This window comes from Dysidea avara, chromosome 6 (assembly GCF_963678975.1).
Source record: "Dysidea avara chromosome 6, odDysAvar1.4, whole genome shotgun sequence".
Classification (NCBI taxonomy): domain Eukaryota; kingdom Metazoa; phylum Porifera; class Demospongiae; order Dictyoceratida; family Dysideidae; genus Dysidea; species Dysidea avara.
The window spans coordinates 2,128,953-2,143,811 of NC_089277.1; the positions used below are offsets into that span (position 1 = coordinate 2,128,953).

At 37.8% G+C, this 14,859-nt stretch overlaps 1 protein-coding gene and 2 long non-coding RNA genes across 6 annotated transcripts in view; 1 reads left to right on the top strand and 2 right to left on the bottom strand.

The window, feature by feature from the left end:
* The first annotated feature begins 352 nt into the window (after window positions 1-352).
* Window positions 353-794, top strand: LOC136257889 (uncharacterized). The gene is made up of 3 exons (XR_010702282.1): window positions 353-584; window positions 638-709; window positions 760-794. It is a non-coding gene; the product is annotated as an uncharacterized lncRNA (long non-coding RNA).
* A 213-nt stretch (window positions 795-1,007) lies between these two features.
* LOC136257888 (uncharacterized) lies at window positions 1,008-3,695 on the bottom strand. 4 transcript variants are annotated; one of them, XR_010702281.1, is made up of 8 exons: window positions 3,091-3,695; window positions 2,784-2,964; window positions 2,573-2,735; window positions 2,320-2,446; window positions 2,002-2,269; window positions 1,730-1,941; window positions 1,220-1,284; window positions 1,008-1,160 (listed from the first exon to the last, which is right to left on the bottom strand). It is a non-coding gene; the product is annotated as an uncharacterized lncRNA (long non-coding RNA). The 4 variants fall into 4 exon arrangements; XR_010702280.1 differs by having other exon boundaries at window positions 3,019-3,695; XR_010702278.1 differs by having other exon boundaries at window positions 2,784-3,689.
* A 2,027-nt stretch (window positions 3,696-5,722) lies between these two features.
* The window catches only part of LOC136257887 (ankyrin repeat and protein kinase domain-containing protein 1-like), a 199,304-nt gene continuing 190,167 nt past the window's right edge, over window positions 5,723-14,859 (bottom strand). Inside the window, exons 9-10 of the mRNA XM_066051210.1 lie at window positions 8,320-8,622; window positions 5,723-5,898 (exon numbers count right to left, since the gene is read on the bottom strand). Coding sequence (XP_065907282.1) covers window positions 5,885-5,898; window positions 8,320-8,622 — 317 coding nt within the window. The 3' untranslated portion in view covers window positions 5,723-5,884. The remainder of the gene's footprint in view (window positions 5,899-8,319; window positions 8,623-14,859) is intronic.

Genomic DNA, 14,859 nt, shown 5'->3' on the forward strand with positions numbered 1-14,859 from the left:
ATGAAACTTTATTCCCCATTGCCCCCAAATGTTAATTAAACTATGGAACACTAATATTATGTGTCAGAACAAAGCTGAAAAGCATTCTTTAGCTGATACTGTCCTTCCTAAATATATCAAGACTCACGGTAGTGAGTCGCGCGGCCAAGAAACTACAAAGCGCACGCCCAATTAAAAGACGCGCGGCCACTACTGTGAGTTATTTACGTGTAGGGCCGGTTTCGCAATATTAGTCCTAAATTACGCAACATCTCTCAATAGATTTGTATTGCGTTACGTGATAAAAAATCTTTAGGAGTCGTTATAGTTTTCTTGCGACCTCGCTAAAATAAAAAAGTAACCATCGCAAAATAAAAAATAGGCGTATTTCACGTTTTCTACCTTATGTTACAACTACTGTCACGTTATACCAGTCAACATAGTCGTGTTTGTATAGTCCATCTAGCACTGACATTATCCAATCCTGGTTTGCCTATACGCGTATTTTCTTCAATCAATCTCTAATCCCTACAATAACTTTTAAAGACACGACGTGGACACAAACTCTAATGCCTGATAAACAAGTTGTGACAGCGTGCTGAACCGTAAGTTCCCTAGGGATGACGTTTTAAGCAGAAATCTTTTAAATTCCATTTAGTACCACACCCCATGCGAGCGTTTATAAATCGCCAGTTGTCTTATGGTTTGAAGAACAAAATCACTAGCGAAGGTGCTTTAAGCATACTCTTCAATTCTCTATTTACATGTAATTTTTAATAGATTAACCACAAAGGCCGGTAAGGTGAATACAAAAGGTAACAAGCCTTTAGGGGTTACCACCTCTATGTAGTATGTACCATGTAGCTTGTGTTGTGCCTTTCATTAAGTATTATGCACACACAAATGGTGCAACAAAATTTTGTAATGGATTGCTCGAATGTGGTTGGTGGTGTTGTGGCTCGAATGTGGTTCGTGGTTTGCCAGTGACCATGTATGAGTTGGGGTTGGTCCACACAACTTACACAATATTCAAATTTCATGATGGCCATGATAATTTCTTGCCATATGGTAAACATACAACAATGTGTAACAACGTTAATTAACATCACATCAAGACTTGACTAAAAATAGTTCCAACAATAGTGATGATTTCTTGTATGTCAGCATGACGATACTGAGACCTGTAAAAGAATAAGCAGGCACTGAAGTTAACCTTAAATTAAACACTCATGCAACTGACCTGGAACATCGGTCGCAACACCAAAAACACTTGTTTCGATATCTGATGACACAATCTAGCAGGCACTGAATTAAAAGAGAATGTACAAAAAATCAATATGCTGGGCTGTGTCAATAATAGCATGGATAATCAAAATGAACAAAAATTATATCCCAGGCTAAGTGAATGAATAACATAACTGTTGGGTAAGCATGTTAAACCAGAACATTAGGACATTAGTCAAACCAGAACATTAGGACATTAGTCAAACAAAAGTACGCTATCACAACTTGGTCATAATACAATGTTTGTACCACTGGACTTCACACTGGTTGCCCAAAAATTGTGCCATTCTGGGACAACAGCATAATATTATGAAACAAATAGTTACTACAACACAGAAGGCTTACTGTTGCACTGTTTACACTGATATACCATAATTTAAAAACATAACAGGTGGGCATTAAATACAATACACTTAATATCTGGGTACTAGGAAAAAATCACTAACATCACAACATGTAAACTGACCTGGAAATTAACACCCTTGATGCCACTACAGTCTACACTGGATACTTGTTCGAACCCATCAACACTATGCCTGATACATCTGAGTAGATTGACCTGCAAATTCACATCACTAGTATACAGTGATAATTGATAACTGCAAAAACAACAATTGCAATAATACAATTCTTCTGCACGTCAACTGATCTGAAATTCATGACACTCAATACCGAGACCTGTAAAAGAATAAGCAGGCACTGAAGTCAACCTTAAATTAAACACACATGCAAACTGACCTGGAACATCGGTCGCAACACCAAAGACATCTGTTTCGATATCTGACAAAACAATCCAGCAGGCACTGAATTAAAAAGAGAATGTGCAAAAAATCAATATGCCGGGCTGTACCAATAAAGGATGAATAATCAAAATGAACTAAAAATATATATCCCATATGCAGGTTAAGTGAGTAACATAACTGTTGGGTAAGCATGTAAACCAGAACATTTGGTCATTAGTCAAACAAAAGTACGCTATCACAAACTGGTCACTGATAATTGATAACTACAAAAAGAACAATTGCAATAATACAGTTCTTCTGAATGTCAACTGACCTGAAATTCATGACACCTGTATCTTTGTTCCTGCATGGTCTCATCTTTGTTCCTGCGTGGTCTCAACTTACATATGTACCATGATCACATTCAACTGCTAGTGGATAAACCAGTATGACCAGATGGCCTGCAAAAACCAACAAGCAGGTGTTAAATACAATACACATACCTAAAGCCTGGAATATGAAAAATATTATATAAGCATTATTCCACACTGATATAGTAATAGATTATAGGATGTTGTGGAACTTGCCTAAACGTGTAAACTTGAACATGAGGACAACCGCATAATCTGGACACTTGGAATTGTCCAATACCTGATGAACCGCAAGTAGGTACTAATGACATTCACTTCAACATTTTATCCCAGCTGGGTGAATCTCTTGTAACTGAGTAAAAAGGTGTTTATTTTCCACCTGCAACCAAAGTTCTACATTTCTGTGGTTGGGTGTACATAAACTGACCTGGAAAATCAGTATGCCATAGGGGTATGGAAATGGTTCCTTTCCTTCTGTTGTGACATTACTTACAGCTGACTGGTAAATGATCATCGATGTCCCCATGGACCCCAACAATGAGTATACCAACAACTTCACAAGTTGGAATAAATTTCCTTTCAACATCTGGTGGACAGGTCCAAAAACCCTATCGCACAAACACGGTGAATCAGTGTGTGGCGATGTGACACGTTGCACAAACTTCACTCCTCGTTTCGTTAGCATTCAAGACCGGCATATATCATAAGAGTCCCTCAGTATTCTTGACTCTTACTTTTTCAAGCGTTGCTCAAGCGATGTAGTTTCTCACGAGGGGCTCGAGTTTCTCAGTAAAGTCGAGCCGATTAAAGTACGCCTCACCATCCAGTTACATTCTTAAACCATTCAATTTAAAACCACGTATCATGAGTGTCCGCTTAAGGTAATTAGGGACTTTCCACGAGATTTCCCCTAAATAGATCACGTGTTAGTTGTCAATCTGGTGGATTCTGGTGGTATACATGGTTCAACAATGCGGTAAGTGTAGTATAAGCTGTCAATGAATAATTGTTTGTACACTACTAAACTAAGTTATTTTTGTGTGATAAGCATGCTTGAGGAAGGGTCTGGGGGACGAGACTAATGTTTTGACAGCAGTTGATGGACAGCAGTTGATGATGGCCAGGCAAAGAACTGCGAGAAGAACTACTATGATAGTATGATAGTAGGGAAAAATTCCCACCCCTATAGCTCTGCCTAGGGGCATTAACTAGCATTATCTACAGCTACTGTATTATGTTGCTGTCTACAGCTACTGTATTATGTTGCTGATATGTACATTCAGGCCAAGAATAAAGGTGAAAGTGGTAGTAAGGCTCAATCCTATTATTCTGCTGAACAGGCAAGGGAGTCTGGGACTCTGGGGATATGTTCCCTCAGGAAAGTATAAGTACTACAACTTTTTTGTTTTAATTGCTTCATCAAGTATAAAAGTTTCAGTCAAAAGGTGATGATCGAGCTCTGGTCTTATGCACTGGTTGGAGTGGTTGTATCGATACTGCACTGTGACATCCTTGAGGGGTTAGTGCTGGCATTGTCCATGGCAATACTATTCCATCTCCCCAAGTCTTGATGATTGAGTCCTTCATTCCTTTCTCTGCTGCTCCAATCCTGAAGTTGTGACCACAGTCAAAAGGTGACGATCAAGGCTCTGATCTTGCATCTATACTGTACTGCAACACCCTTGAGGGGTTAGTACCGGCATTGTCCATCGCAATACTGTTCCATCTCCCATATACAAGTCTTGATGGTTGAGTCCTCTATTCCTTTCTTTGCTGCTCTAATCCTGAAGTTGCGACCAAAATATTAAAAAATGGTTAAATGATTATGATGATAACAATTACAAATGTATTTATAGCTGTGTAGCAACTGTGAACTAATTAGGCACTTGCAAGTTTAATTAGGTGTCTGAAGCATTTAACATGCACAGATATGAGATATATTCATCACGTGCAGGCAGTAAAGATAAATTTACTCTAATAGAACAGTCATACTACACCGTAAATTCATACTTCCGAATTTACGGTGTTATGAAACAATCATTATTATGTATGGATTTTACTGACTCTCCAAGATAATATTCTGCATTAATGTTAATTGCTCATTTCCAAAAAAATTACCTTTTAAACCAAATATAGAGTCTATCACTGACAAAAATGAGTGATATCCACCCCAAAAACACCTTCGCTGTAAAAAAGGCGCGCCCAAGAAACTACAAGTACCTGGAACCCAATGTAAAAAACAAAAAGAAAAATCAGCTTAGCTGAAGTGAAAAGTAACTGGTAACTTAAAGAGCTGATATCTGAAGCGGCCAAGAATACAATTACTAAAGTTTAATCCATGCAAGAACACCTTGGCTATAAAACAGGTGTATACATGAAAGTAACTGGCAACTGAAATGGCTGATATCTGAAGCGGCCAAGAATGAATGGTCATATACAACTAATTCAAAAATTTAACACTGAACCTTTATAATTCAGCTGTGTTCTATATTCACTCTTGCTGCATCGTAAAGTAATTTCTTTTAACTCTAATTGGCTGGTAATTTGGCCGCCTTTTTTTGCTCTATTATACTGACTATTAAGAAAGGCGGCCAAATTACCAGCCAATTAGAGTTAAAAGAAATTACTTTACGATGCAGCAAGAGTGAATATAGAACACAGCTGAATTATAAAGGTTCAGTGTTAAATTTTTGAATTAGTTGTATATGACCATTCATTCTTGGCCGCTTCAGATATCAGCCATTTCAGTTGCCAGTTACTTTCATGTATACACCTGTTTTATAGCCAAGGTGTTCTTGCATGGATTAAACTTTAGTAATTGTATTCTTGGCCGCTTCAGATATCAGCTCTTTAAGTTACCAGTTACTTTTCACTTCAGCTAAGCTAATTTTTCTTTTTGTTTTTTACATTGGGTTCCAGGTACTTGTAGTTTCTTGGGCGCGCCTTTTTTACAGCGAAGGTGTTTTTGGGGTGGATATATTATTAAGGTATAAACTACACTCACTAATATTCAAAACACGTTATTCATTCAAACTCATCCTCTCTATGTTACATATTATATGATCTATATTGTCATGTCATGTACGATCTCATGTAGATATAATCTTACTTGCTATTATGGTATCATTGTATTCTTGTTGCATGATTGTTGAACTTGTGTATTGTAATGTACACTACTGGCTTTGTGGAAAAATGTTATGTGATTAGCATAAGGAAAAAGAGTAGGCAATGTAGAGCTTGGTGCGGTGGAAGGGTGGATAGCTAGGTAAATAAATGTATTATATATATGAGCACATATGTGTAATTTGATCCTCTATAAATGGTGGCGGTTGCCACTATTCCCACCCCAGCAACCAACATGTTAAATGTAATTTATTGTATCACAATAAATTGAAGCTTATACATGTTGTGTAATGATGTATGATAAACTAATGTAGAAACATAACTATGTATAACACAACTCAAAATGCTGCAGTATATATAAAAACAACACTACACTAATTAGTTATAAAGTGTTTGTGAAGTCTTCTAGCTTGATGGTCCTATGGAGTACAGCAGCCATGATACAATGAATATTGTGGTAACTATTATAGGAAATGTAACTTATTATTTATTTATTTAGGCTTTACAGCACAAGTTCTGAAGGTCTGTAGGACACTGGTCGCAGCGATCATACAGGTTAACAATAATGTGTGGATGAATAATTTCATATGCTAGGGAAATGCACTGGTCTAATGGTTACTGGTTTTTGAACACTGAAATGGAATATGAAGTAGTCACAACACTGATTTTAGCAATATGTATGGAATAGCAACTGGTCTGTGCAGTGACAGTTGAGCTAACACTAATAATATTATTATCTGCAACAAAGCATTCAAAGAAAAACTGGCTAACATGTTGATACAGCTTCAATTGTTTTGTTAATTTTATTACTGGCACCAAGTGGTTTTGAGGCCATATAACACTGATTGAAATACAAGCATATGTATGTATCTACTTTACATCTGTCAAAATAATTATTGATTTTTGTGTTAAAGATTTTTGTATGTGTTAATTGGCTATACTTCGTTTTATTACATGATAGTACTGTCTGAGGTGTTATAGCACAATATTTTGACTATCAAGTCAGTTTAGTAGTTTGGAATTATGTGGAATATGTAGCAGGCTTGTTGTAATTACCCACCAAAAGTAATCAGTACAATTACGATTACTTTTTGAAGCCAATCTAATGATTACAATTACAATTACTTCAGTATGTAAAATAATGATTAATAATTACAATTACTTTTCAATTACTACTGTACATGTGGGGTTAGAGCTGGGTGATATACTGGTATTGTTAATACTCTGTGATGTTTAAGTCATACTGGTTTTGATACCGCCTGCATTTTTTAATACCGCCATACCACCTGGGCACTATGGCCTCCCTGTGGGCTAATGCTTGTTTCATCCCATGTTTAGAAGGTAACCAGACATGTGACAATTAATGTTTGTAGGCAGGTGCTGATGTAGTCAGCTAACCAAACTATGTAAACAAGTTTGTTAGTGGTAGTTTGTACCTGAGGCTTGCTGAGCTACCATGGGTATTTGGTGCTTTTGTTGTGGTAAATGGCAGTTACTCTAATACCAATAGATTTTACATTAATACTGTGATACTTTTTATGGAAGGTATACTGTTTGCTATTTTTCAATACCACCCAGGGGTACAACAATAACTTACTTACAGTTCTCCAGCATTAATCTTAAGGTACGTCTATTAACTCTTCAAACTTTTTTGGTAATAGTCTACATATATTTTGGTCTGAGAACATTGCCACTATGGTTGAATACACATTCAAGTGGTACAAATGTTGCTGCTATTCTTTGCTATTGTACTTAAAATGGGGTATTATTTGCTTTTATCTTCCAAAATTTTAAAGGGCTTTCATCCTTTGTAAACTCTGTGTCATCCAGATACATTTAAATGTTTCTCTACTATTGAACATTATGTACCCCATGGGTATCCCATACTGTACATAAAATGTTTAACTACAGTATATGGTCAACAAATACATGACATATAATTTCAATAATTTACTATAGCTACATGGGCCACATGTTATACACATGGGATTGTGTACATAGTATAGTCAAGTTATGGAGTAGTACTTTTATATAGCATAACTTTGATTACTTAAATTTAATTACATAATGATTATTGACTGAACAGCTAATTACAATTACAATTACCATTGCTTGTATGCTCAGTGAGCAATTACAATTATAATTACAATTACTTGAAAATTGCTAATGATTAGTAATTAATTACAATTACGATTACAATTACAACAAGCCTGATATGTAGATGTGCTATTTAAACTATCCAGTGTTTGCTAATTACTGTAGGACTGGGAAATGATCTGTATTAACCTACAGATGTTGGAGATGTTGTCATTAAATTGTGGAGATGTGTCTTCATAGAAAATAAAAAATTTAAAGTAAAATTAGTCAAAGAAAGTTGTTTAGGGACCATCCATAATTTTCAGTCTTTATGCAAGTGTACAAAGAGTACTCTTTTTTCTAACCCCCTCCCTCCTTCACAAAGCATACTGTATAAATGTTGATACTATGTACAGTATATACACAATGATTATTCATCATTTTATAAGCGTACGTGTGATTTAACCCCCCCCCCCCTAGCGTACTTCCCCCCTAGCATATGCTTTGTACTCTTGCGTAAAGGCTGAAAATAATGGATGACCCCTTACTAAATTTAATGATGGTCAGTGGTACTGTATATTTAATATGACCCTTGAATTTGTTACTTGCTACTGTAACAGTGTCTTACTTACTGTCATTCAACCACTTGTGTTGCTCATTACTATATTGTATTGTACATTGAACTGCATCCAAAATAGGGATAAAATAATTTAAAAATTTGCAAATAGGGTACATCATGAAACCATATAAGCATCCACCCTTACCTATTTTCTTAGCCATTGCATGCTGAATTAAATCATCACTGTTTTCCAATATCTCAACAAAGCTACAGTAGATTTCTGTCACATCAAGCTCTAGACTAAAGATCAACACTTTGTCAAGAAAATACTGCATCCCATCAGTCTCCTCCTTTTCAGCTTTAATTTTCCTTTTCTGTTCTTCTGTTATCGCTTTCTTGCTGAAAAGCTGTGGCAGCATAGAATTGATTGGCAGTTTGGTCAGCTTATCGTAGATGTCTTTAAGTTTCTGTGCTGTCTTGGCACAATCAATGGCACAATCAACGGCACCTGTACACAAAAGAATGTATAGAACTGTCTTCTGGTTACTATGTAGCAAGCATAAAACTGCAACCTAAAGTGCAGTGATGGAGGAACTAGTTGATATGAGGGGGGACTGACTGGAGTATAGAGTCTCTGGCAGCAGGGGGTTACAGCCCCCCAGACGCTGTAGTCATTTTCATAGGCAAATCTGAGGGGGCCAAGGGGTACTGTGCCCCCCCTGGCCCTTCCCTTTCCCCCCTTGGACTCACAGTACAATATTGATACCAGAAACTGGAATCATTCACACTGTATTCAGAAGTATAGAAATCCAATGAGCAAATAGAGGACAACAGTTATAAATATACTTTACAGTTATACTGTACACTGTAAAGAAAGTAAGTTTAAGTTTTTGTGCTAAGATAAGATACTCTAATAGAGCAGTCACTACTCTAATAGAACAGTCACAATTCTAATGTCATAACAATACTAGCTACACCCTTATATTTTGATTTAGTACACTTTACCATCAAACAGGTTTTATCTCAGATAGGCTAACTAATCTTTATATACATTGCAAGCATACACTTTTTAGCTAAATGTTACCAAAAATGCTCCCAAATTCAAACCTGGAGGTATAATTTAAAAATAATTTTTCTAACTACAATCTTAAAATTGTATGTCTATCATTCATCCAGCTATACTGAATATAGTTATGCAACTGAGTATAACCTGTGTACTAGAATCCCTCTTAGTGGAATAGACACTGTTGTACACTAAAACTTCTTGCTCCCCCTTGGCCCCCCTGACAGTGCCTCCTAGATCCGTCTATGCATTTTAGCTTTCACATACAATGTCTCAAAATTCACCAAAATTAATTTATAGCAATTTTATTGGTACAATTTAAAGCTTTTAACTAAAACACTAACTTTTAGTCAAAACTATTTGAAACAGGCTATTTGTCAGTTAAAAATTTTTTTGGAAAGCTTTTAGCTATTGACTACAGGGTTAATGAACATCTAATCAAAAACAGCCAAGCTGTAAAAAAAGAAGTGCGGCCCTTGAAAAGGCTATGGTGAAAAAAGACGTGAAATCCAAGGTGGCGGCTAAGAAATGGCTGTGATGGTAGGTTAATGGTAAAAATTTTAATAACGACAATTCAGGTGAATTTGGTGCCGCTTGGTCAATTGGCACAAAATTCACCTGAATTGTCGTTATTAAAATTTTTACCATTAACCTACCATCACAGCCATTTCTTGGCCCCCACCTTAGATTTCACGTCTTTTTTCACCATAGCCTTTTCAAGGGCCGCACTTCTTTTTTTTACAGCTTGGCTTTTTTTGATTAGATTTCACTTCTTTTTGTATTTGTATACCCCAAAGATGGCCTATGGCCAGCATTGGGGCTTTTTAACCTATATATTTTTCTTTACCACAGGAAAAAGAAAAAGATGAAGCAGATTTTATAAATACTTTAACTCGTTCTGATTTTATCAGTAAATGTACAAATCAAGACACACGGTAGTGTGTCGTGCGACCCAAGAAGCCGGCGTGCCACCCGTGAGTATATTAACAGGAAGAAAGAAAACGCAATTTTCACACCTATGTAGCTCTGTGATCCCTTATCCGATTGGAACCAAATGTGCTAGAGAGGTGCCGGCCAGCAAGGGGAGTCTACACACCAAATTTGAAGAAAATCGCTCAAGCCATTTCCGAGATACGAGCGAACAAAATTTCGTTTTAATTTCTTCGTTTTTTTTCTTCTACTTCTTCTTCATTTCGCACACTTCGCAAAATCCGCCATAAAACACGAATGCGTGCTCGGATCGGGCTGAAATTTGGCACACTTACAGCGTGTTTACACTAGACGTAGAATTCGAGCTATTGTGGGGAAATTCGATCCGGGCCGATTAGCGCTTCAGTGTAAACACATGCCGAATCGAGCCATGCAAATTCGAATGGGGCTACCTACCTGAGGTGGTCCAGTTCGATTCAATTCGACTGACATCTGCGTGTAAACAGTTGTGACCTTGCAGTTCGATTTAACTCTAATAAACGGAATAAAAGTACGGACAGTTACAGCTAAAATGGCGACTTTAATGATGAAATGAAGCAACAGCAAAGTATTTAGGCGACGATAAGGAAACACAGCTTCAAGAACAACACAAGGGCTCAAAGCAAACATGTACGCGTGCGAATCAATAGTTAACTAACTACACGGAGTTGAGAGTAGTCGCCAACATCGAAGCCAACACTTTAGACTTTATCATGCTTACTAACCTGGCGATTCAGAGAGCACAAATCCTTTTTAACTCTCAACAACCTTTACTTCGATGCAAATTATGATTGTGGGTTTAGGTTTTTTTACAGATTGGAGCGAGCTCACTTTCATAGTATAAACGGGGCTCACAAATCGATCTGGATCGCACTGAAGCGATCTCATCCAGAGCGATCTGTAGTATAAACACGCGGTTAAAGGGCTCATTAAGGCGGATCTCTGTACCAACTTTGGTAGGAATCCGATGAACATTCACGGAGTTATGACCGATTATTTGCGTAAAATAAGGTCGAAGGTCTGTCACGCCTACAGGGTAAACTCCTTTGAGGAATCAGTTGAAAATTGCTATGTAGATGGAGCAACCATCGTAGGAGTGCCTTTTTGTGGTTTGAAAGGAATCGGGATAAAGACCACGGAGATATGACACAAAACCCGACCTGTGTCAAAATTACGCGATCGATTTTTATGAATAAAAATACTATTAGTTTTCGTGTCTATCAGGCAAACCGCTTAGAGCAATGAGCTGAAAATCAGTGTGTAGCTGGAATAATCATCATAGAAAGTCCTTGCAGTAGTACAGAATAATCGGATTACAAACCACTGAGTTATGATTCGAAAGGCAACTACGTGTAGCAAATGCGAGATCGAGATACTCTAATAGAGCAGTCACCCTAATAAAGCATTCAGCTGCATTTATAATTTACTCAATTATATTACATTGCAAGTTATTCTGTAGGGAATTCAGCTACAAACAAGTTACCCTGTAGTCAGATCAGCCAGAAGAAGGTACCTAATAGAGAGTTCAGCTACAAAGAAACCATCATGTAGAGAGTTCAACTCAAACAAATCACCCAGTAGAAAGTTCCGCTATGAACAGATCACACTGTAGAGAGTTCAGTTAGAAACAAGTCATCTTGTAGAGAGACCAGCTGGAAGAAGTCACCTTGTAGAGAGTTCAGTTACAAAGAAACCACCATGTAGAGAGTTCAGCTGCAAACAAATCACCCTGTAGAGAGTTCAGTTACAAAGAAACCACCATGTAGAGAGTTCAGCTGCAAAATAATCAATCACTCTGTAGAGAGTTCAGCTAGAAGAAGTCACCTTGTAGAGAGTTCAGCTGCAAATAAATCACCCTGTAGAGAATTCAGCTACAAACAAATCACCCTGTAGAAAGATCAGCTAGAAGAAGTTACCTTGTAGAGAGTTCAGCTACAAAGAAACCACCATGTAGAGAGTTCAGCTGCAAACAAATCACCTGTAGAGAGTTCAGCTAGAAACAAGTCACCCTGTAGAGAGATCAGCTAGAAACAAGTCACCCTGTAGAGAGTTCAGCTAGAAGAAGTCACCCTGTAGAGGGATCAGCTAGAAACAAGTCACCCTGTAGAGAGTTCAGCTAGAAGAAGTCACATTGTAGAGAGTTCAGCTACAAAGAAACTATCATGTAGAGAGTTCAGCTGCAAACAAACACCCTGTAGAGAACTCAGCTACAAACAAATTGCCCTGTAGATAGATCAGCTAGAAGAAGTTACCTTGTAGGGAGATCAGCTACAAACAAATCACTCTGTAGAGAGTTCAGCTACAAAGAAATCATCATGTAGAGAGTTCAGCTATGAAAAGATCACTCTGTAGAGAGTTCAGCTAGAAGAAGTCGCCTTTTAGAGAGTTCAGCTACAAAGCAACCACCATGTAGAGAGTTCAGCTGTAAACACATCACCCTGTAGAGAATTCAGCTACAAACAAATCACCTTGTAGAGAGACCAGCTAGAAACAAGTCACCCTGTAGACAGATCAGCTAGACGAAGTTACCTTGTAGGGATTTCAGCTACAAACAAATCACCCTGTAGAGAGTTCAGCTACAAAGAAATCATCGTGTAGAGAGTTCAGCTATGAAAAGATCACCCTGTAGAGAGTTCAGCTAGAAGAAGTCACCTTTTAGAGAGTTCAGCTACAAAGCAACCACCATGTAGAGAGTTCAGCTGCAAAAAAATCAATCACTCTGTAGAGAGTTCAGCTAGAAGAAGTCACCTTGTAGAGAGTTCAGCTGCAAATAAATCATCCTGTAGAGAATTCAGCTACAAACAAATCACCCTGTAGAAAGATCAGCTAGAAGAAGTTACCTTGTAGAGAGTTCAGCTACTAAGAAACCACCATGTAGAGAGTTCATCTGCAAACAAATCACCTGTAGAGAGTTCAGCTAGAAACAAGTCACCCTGTAGAGAGATCAGCTAGAAACAAGTCACCCTGTAGAGAGTTCAGCTAGAAGAAGTCACATTGTAGAGAGTTCAGCTACAAAGAAACCACCATGCAGAGAGTAAATTCAGCTGCAAAAGAATCACCCTGTAGAGAACTCAGCTACACACAAATTGCCCTGTAGAAAGATCAGCTAGAAGAAGTTACCTTGTAGGGAGTTCAGCTACGAACAGATCAACCTGTAGAGAGTTCAGCTACAAACAAATCACCCTGTAGAGAGTTCAGCTAGAAACAAGTCACCCTGTAGAGAGATCAGCTAGAAACAAGTCACCTTGTAGAGAGTTCAGCTAGAAGAAGTCACATTGTAGAGAGTTCAGCTACAAAGAAACTACCATGTAGAGTGTTCAGCTGCAAACAATCACCCTGTAGAAAGTTCAGCTATGAACAGATCACCCTGTAGAGAGATCAGCTAGAAACAAGTCACCCTGTAGAGAGTTCAGCTAGAAGAAATTACCTTGTAGAGAGTTCAGCTACAAAGAAACCACCATTTAGAGAGTTCAGCTGCAAACAAATCACCCAGTAGAAAGTTCAGCTATGAAAAGATCACCCTGTTGAGAGTTCAGTTAGAAACAAGGAATCCTGTAGAGAGATCACCTAGAAGTATCACCTTGTAGGGATTTCAGCTACAAACAAATCACCCTGTAGAGAGTTCAGCTACAAAGAAATCATCATGTAGAGAGTTCAGCTATGAAAAGATCACTCTGTAGAGAGTTCAGCTAGAAGAAGTCGCCTTTTAGAGAGTTCAGCTACAAAGCAACCACCATGTAGAGAGTTCAGCTGTAAACACATCACCCTGTAGAGAATTCAGCTACAAACAAATCACCTTGTAGAGAGACCAGCTAGAAACAAGTCACCCTGTAGACAGATCAGCTAGACGAAGTTACCTTGTAGGGATTTCAGCTACAAACAAATCACCCTGTAGAGAGTTCAGCTACAAAGAAATCATCATGTAGAGAGTTCAGTTAGAAGAAGTCACCTTTTAGAGAGTTCAGCTACAAAGCAACCACCATGTAGAGAGTTCAGCTGCAAAAAAATCAATCACTCTGTAGCGAGTTCAGCTAGAAGAAGTCACCTTGTAGAGAGTTCAGTTGCAAATAAATCACCCTGTAGAGAATTCAGCTACAAACAAATCACCCTGTAGAAAGATCAGCTAGAAGAAGTTACCTTGTAGAGAGTTCAGCTAGAAGAAGTCACCTTTTAGAGAGTTCAGCTACAAAGCAACCACCATGTAGAGAGTTCAGCTGCAAACACATCACCCTGTAGAGAGACCAGCTAGAAACAAGTCACCCTGTAGACAGATCAGCTAGAAGAAGTTACCTTGTAGAGAGTTCAGCTGCAAACAAATCACCCTGTAGAGAATTCAACTACAAACAGATAACCCTGCAGAGAGTTCAGCTAGGGTCAAATCACCCTGTAGAGAGAATCCTGTAAAGTGTTCATCTACGTACAAGCAGATCACCCTGTAGAGAGTTCAGCTACATTTCAAGTCACCCAGTAGAGAGATCAGCTGCAAATTATCCTGTGGGGATTAATTGACATGTAATAAATATATGCTCTCTTTTTATATTATGAACTCTTGATATATGCATTATATATATATATATATAATTTGTACATTTACTGATAAAATCAGAATGAGTTAAAGTATTTATAAAATCTGCTTCATCTTTTTCTTTTTCCTGTGGTAAAGAAAAATATATAGGTTAAAAAGCCCCAAAGCTGGCCATAGGCCGGCTTTGG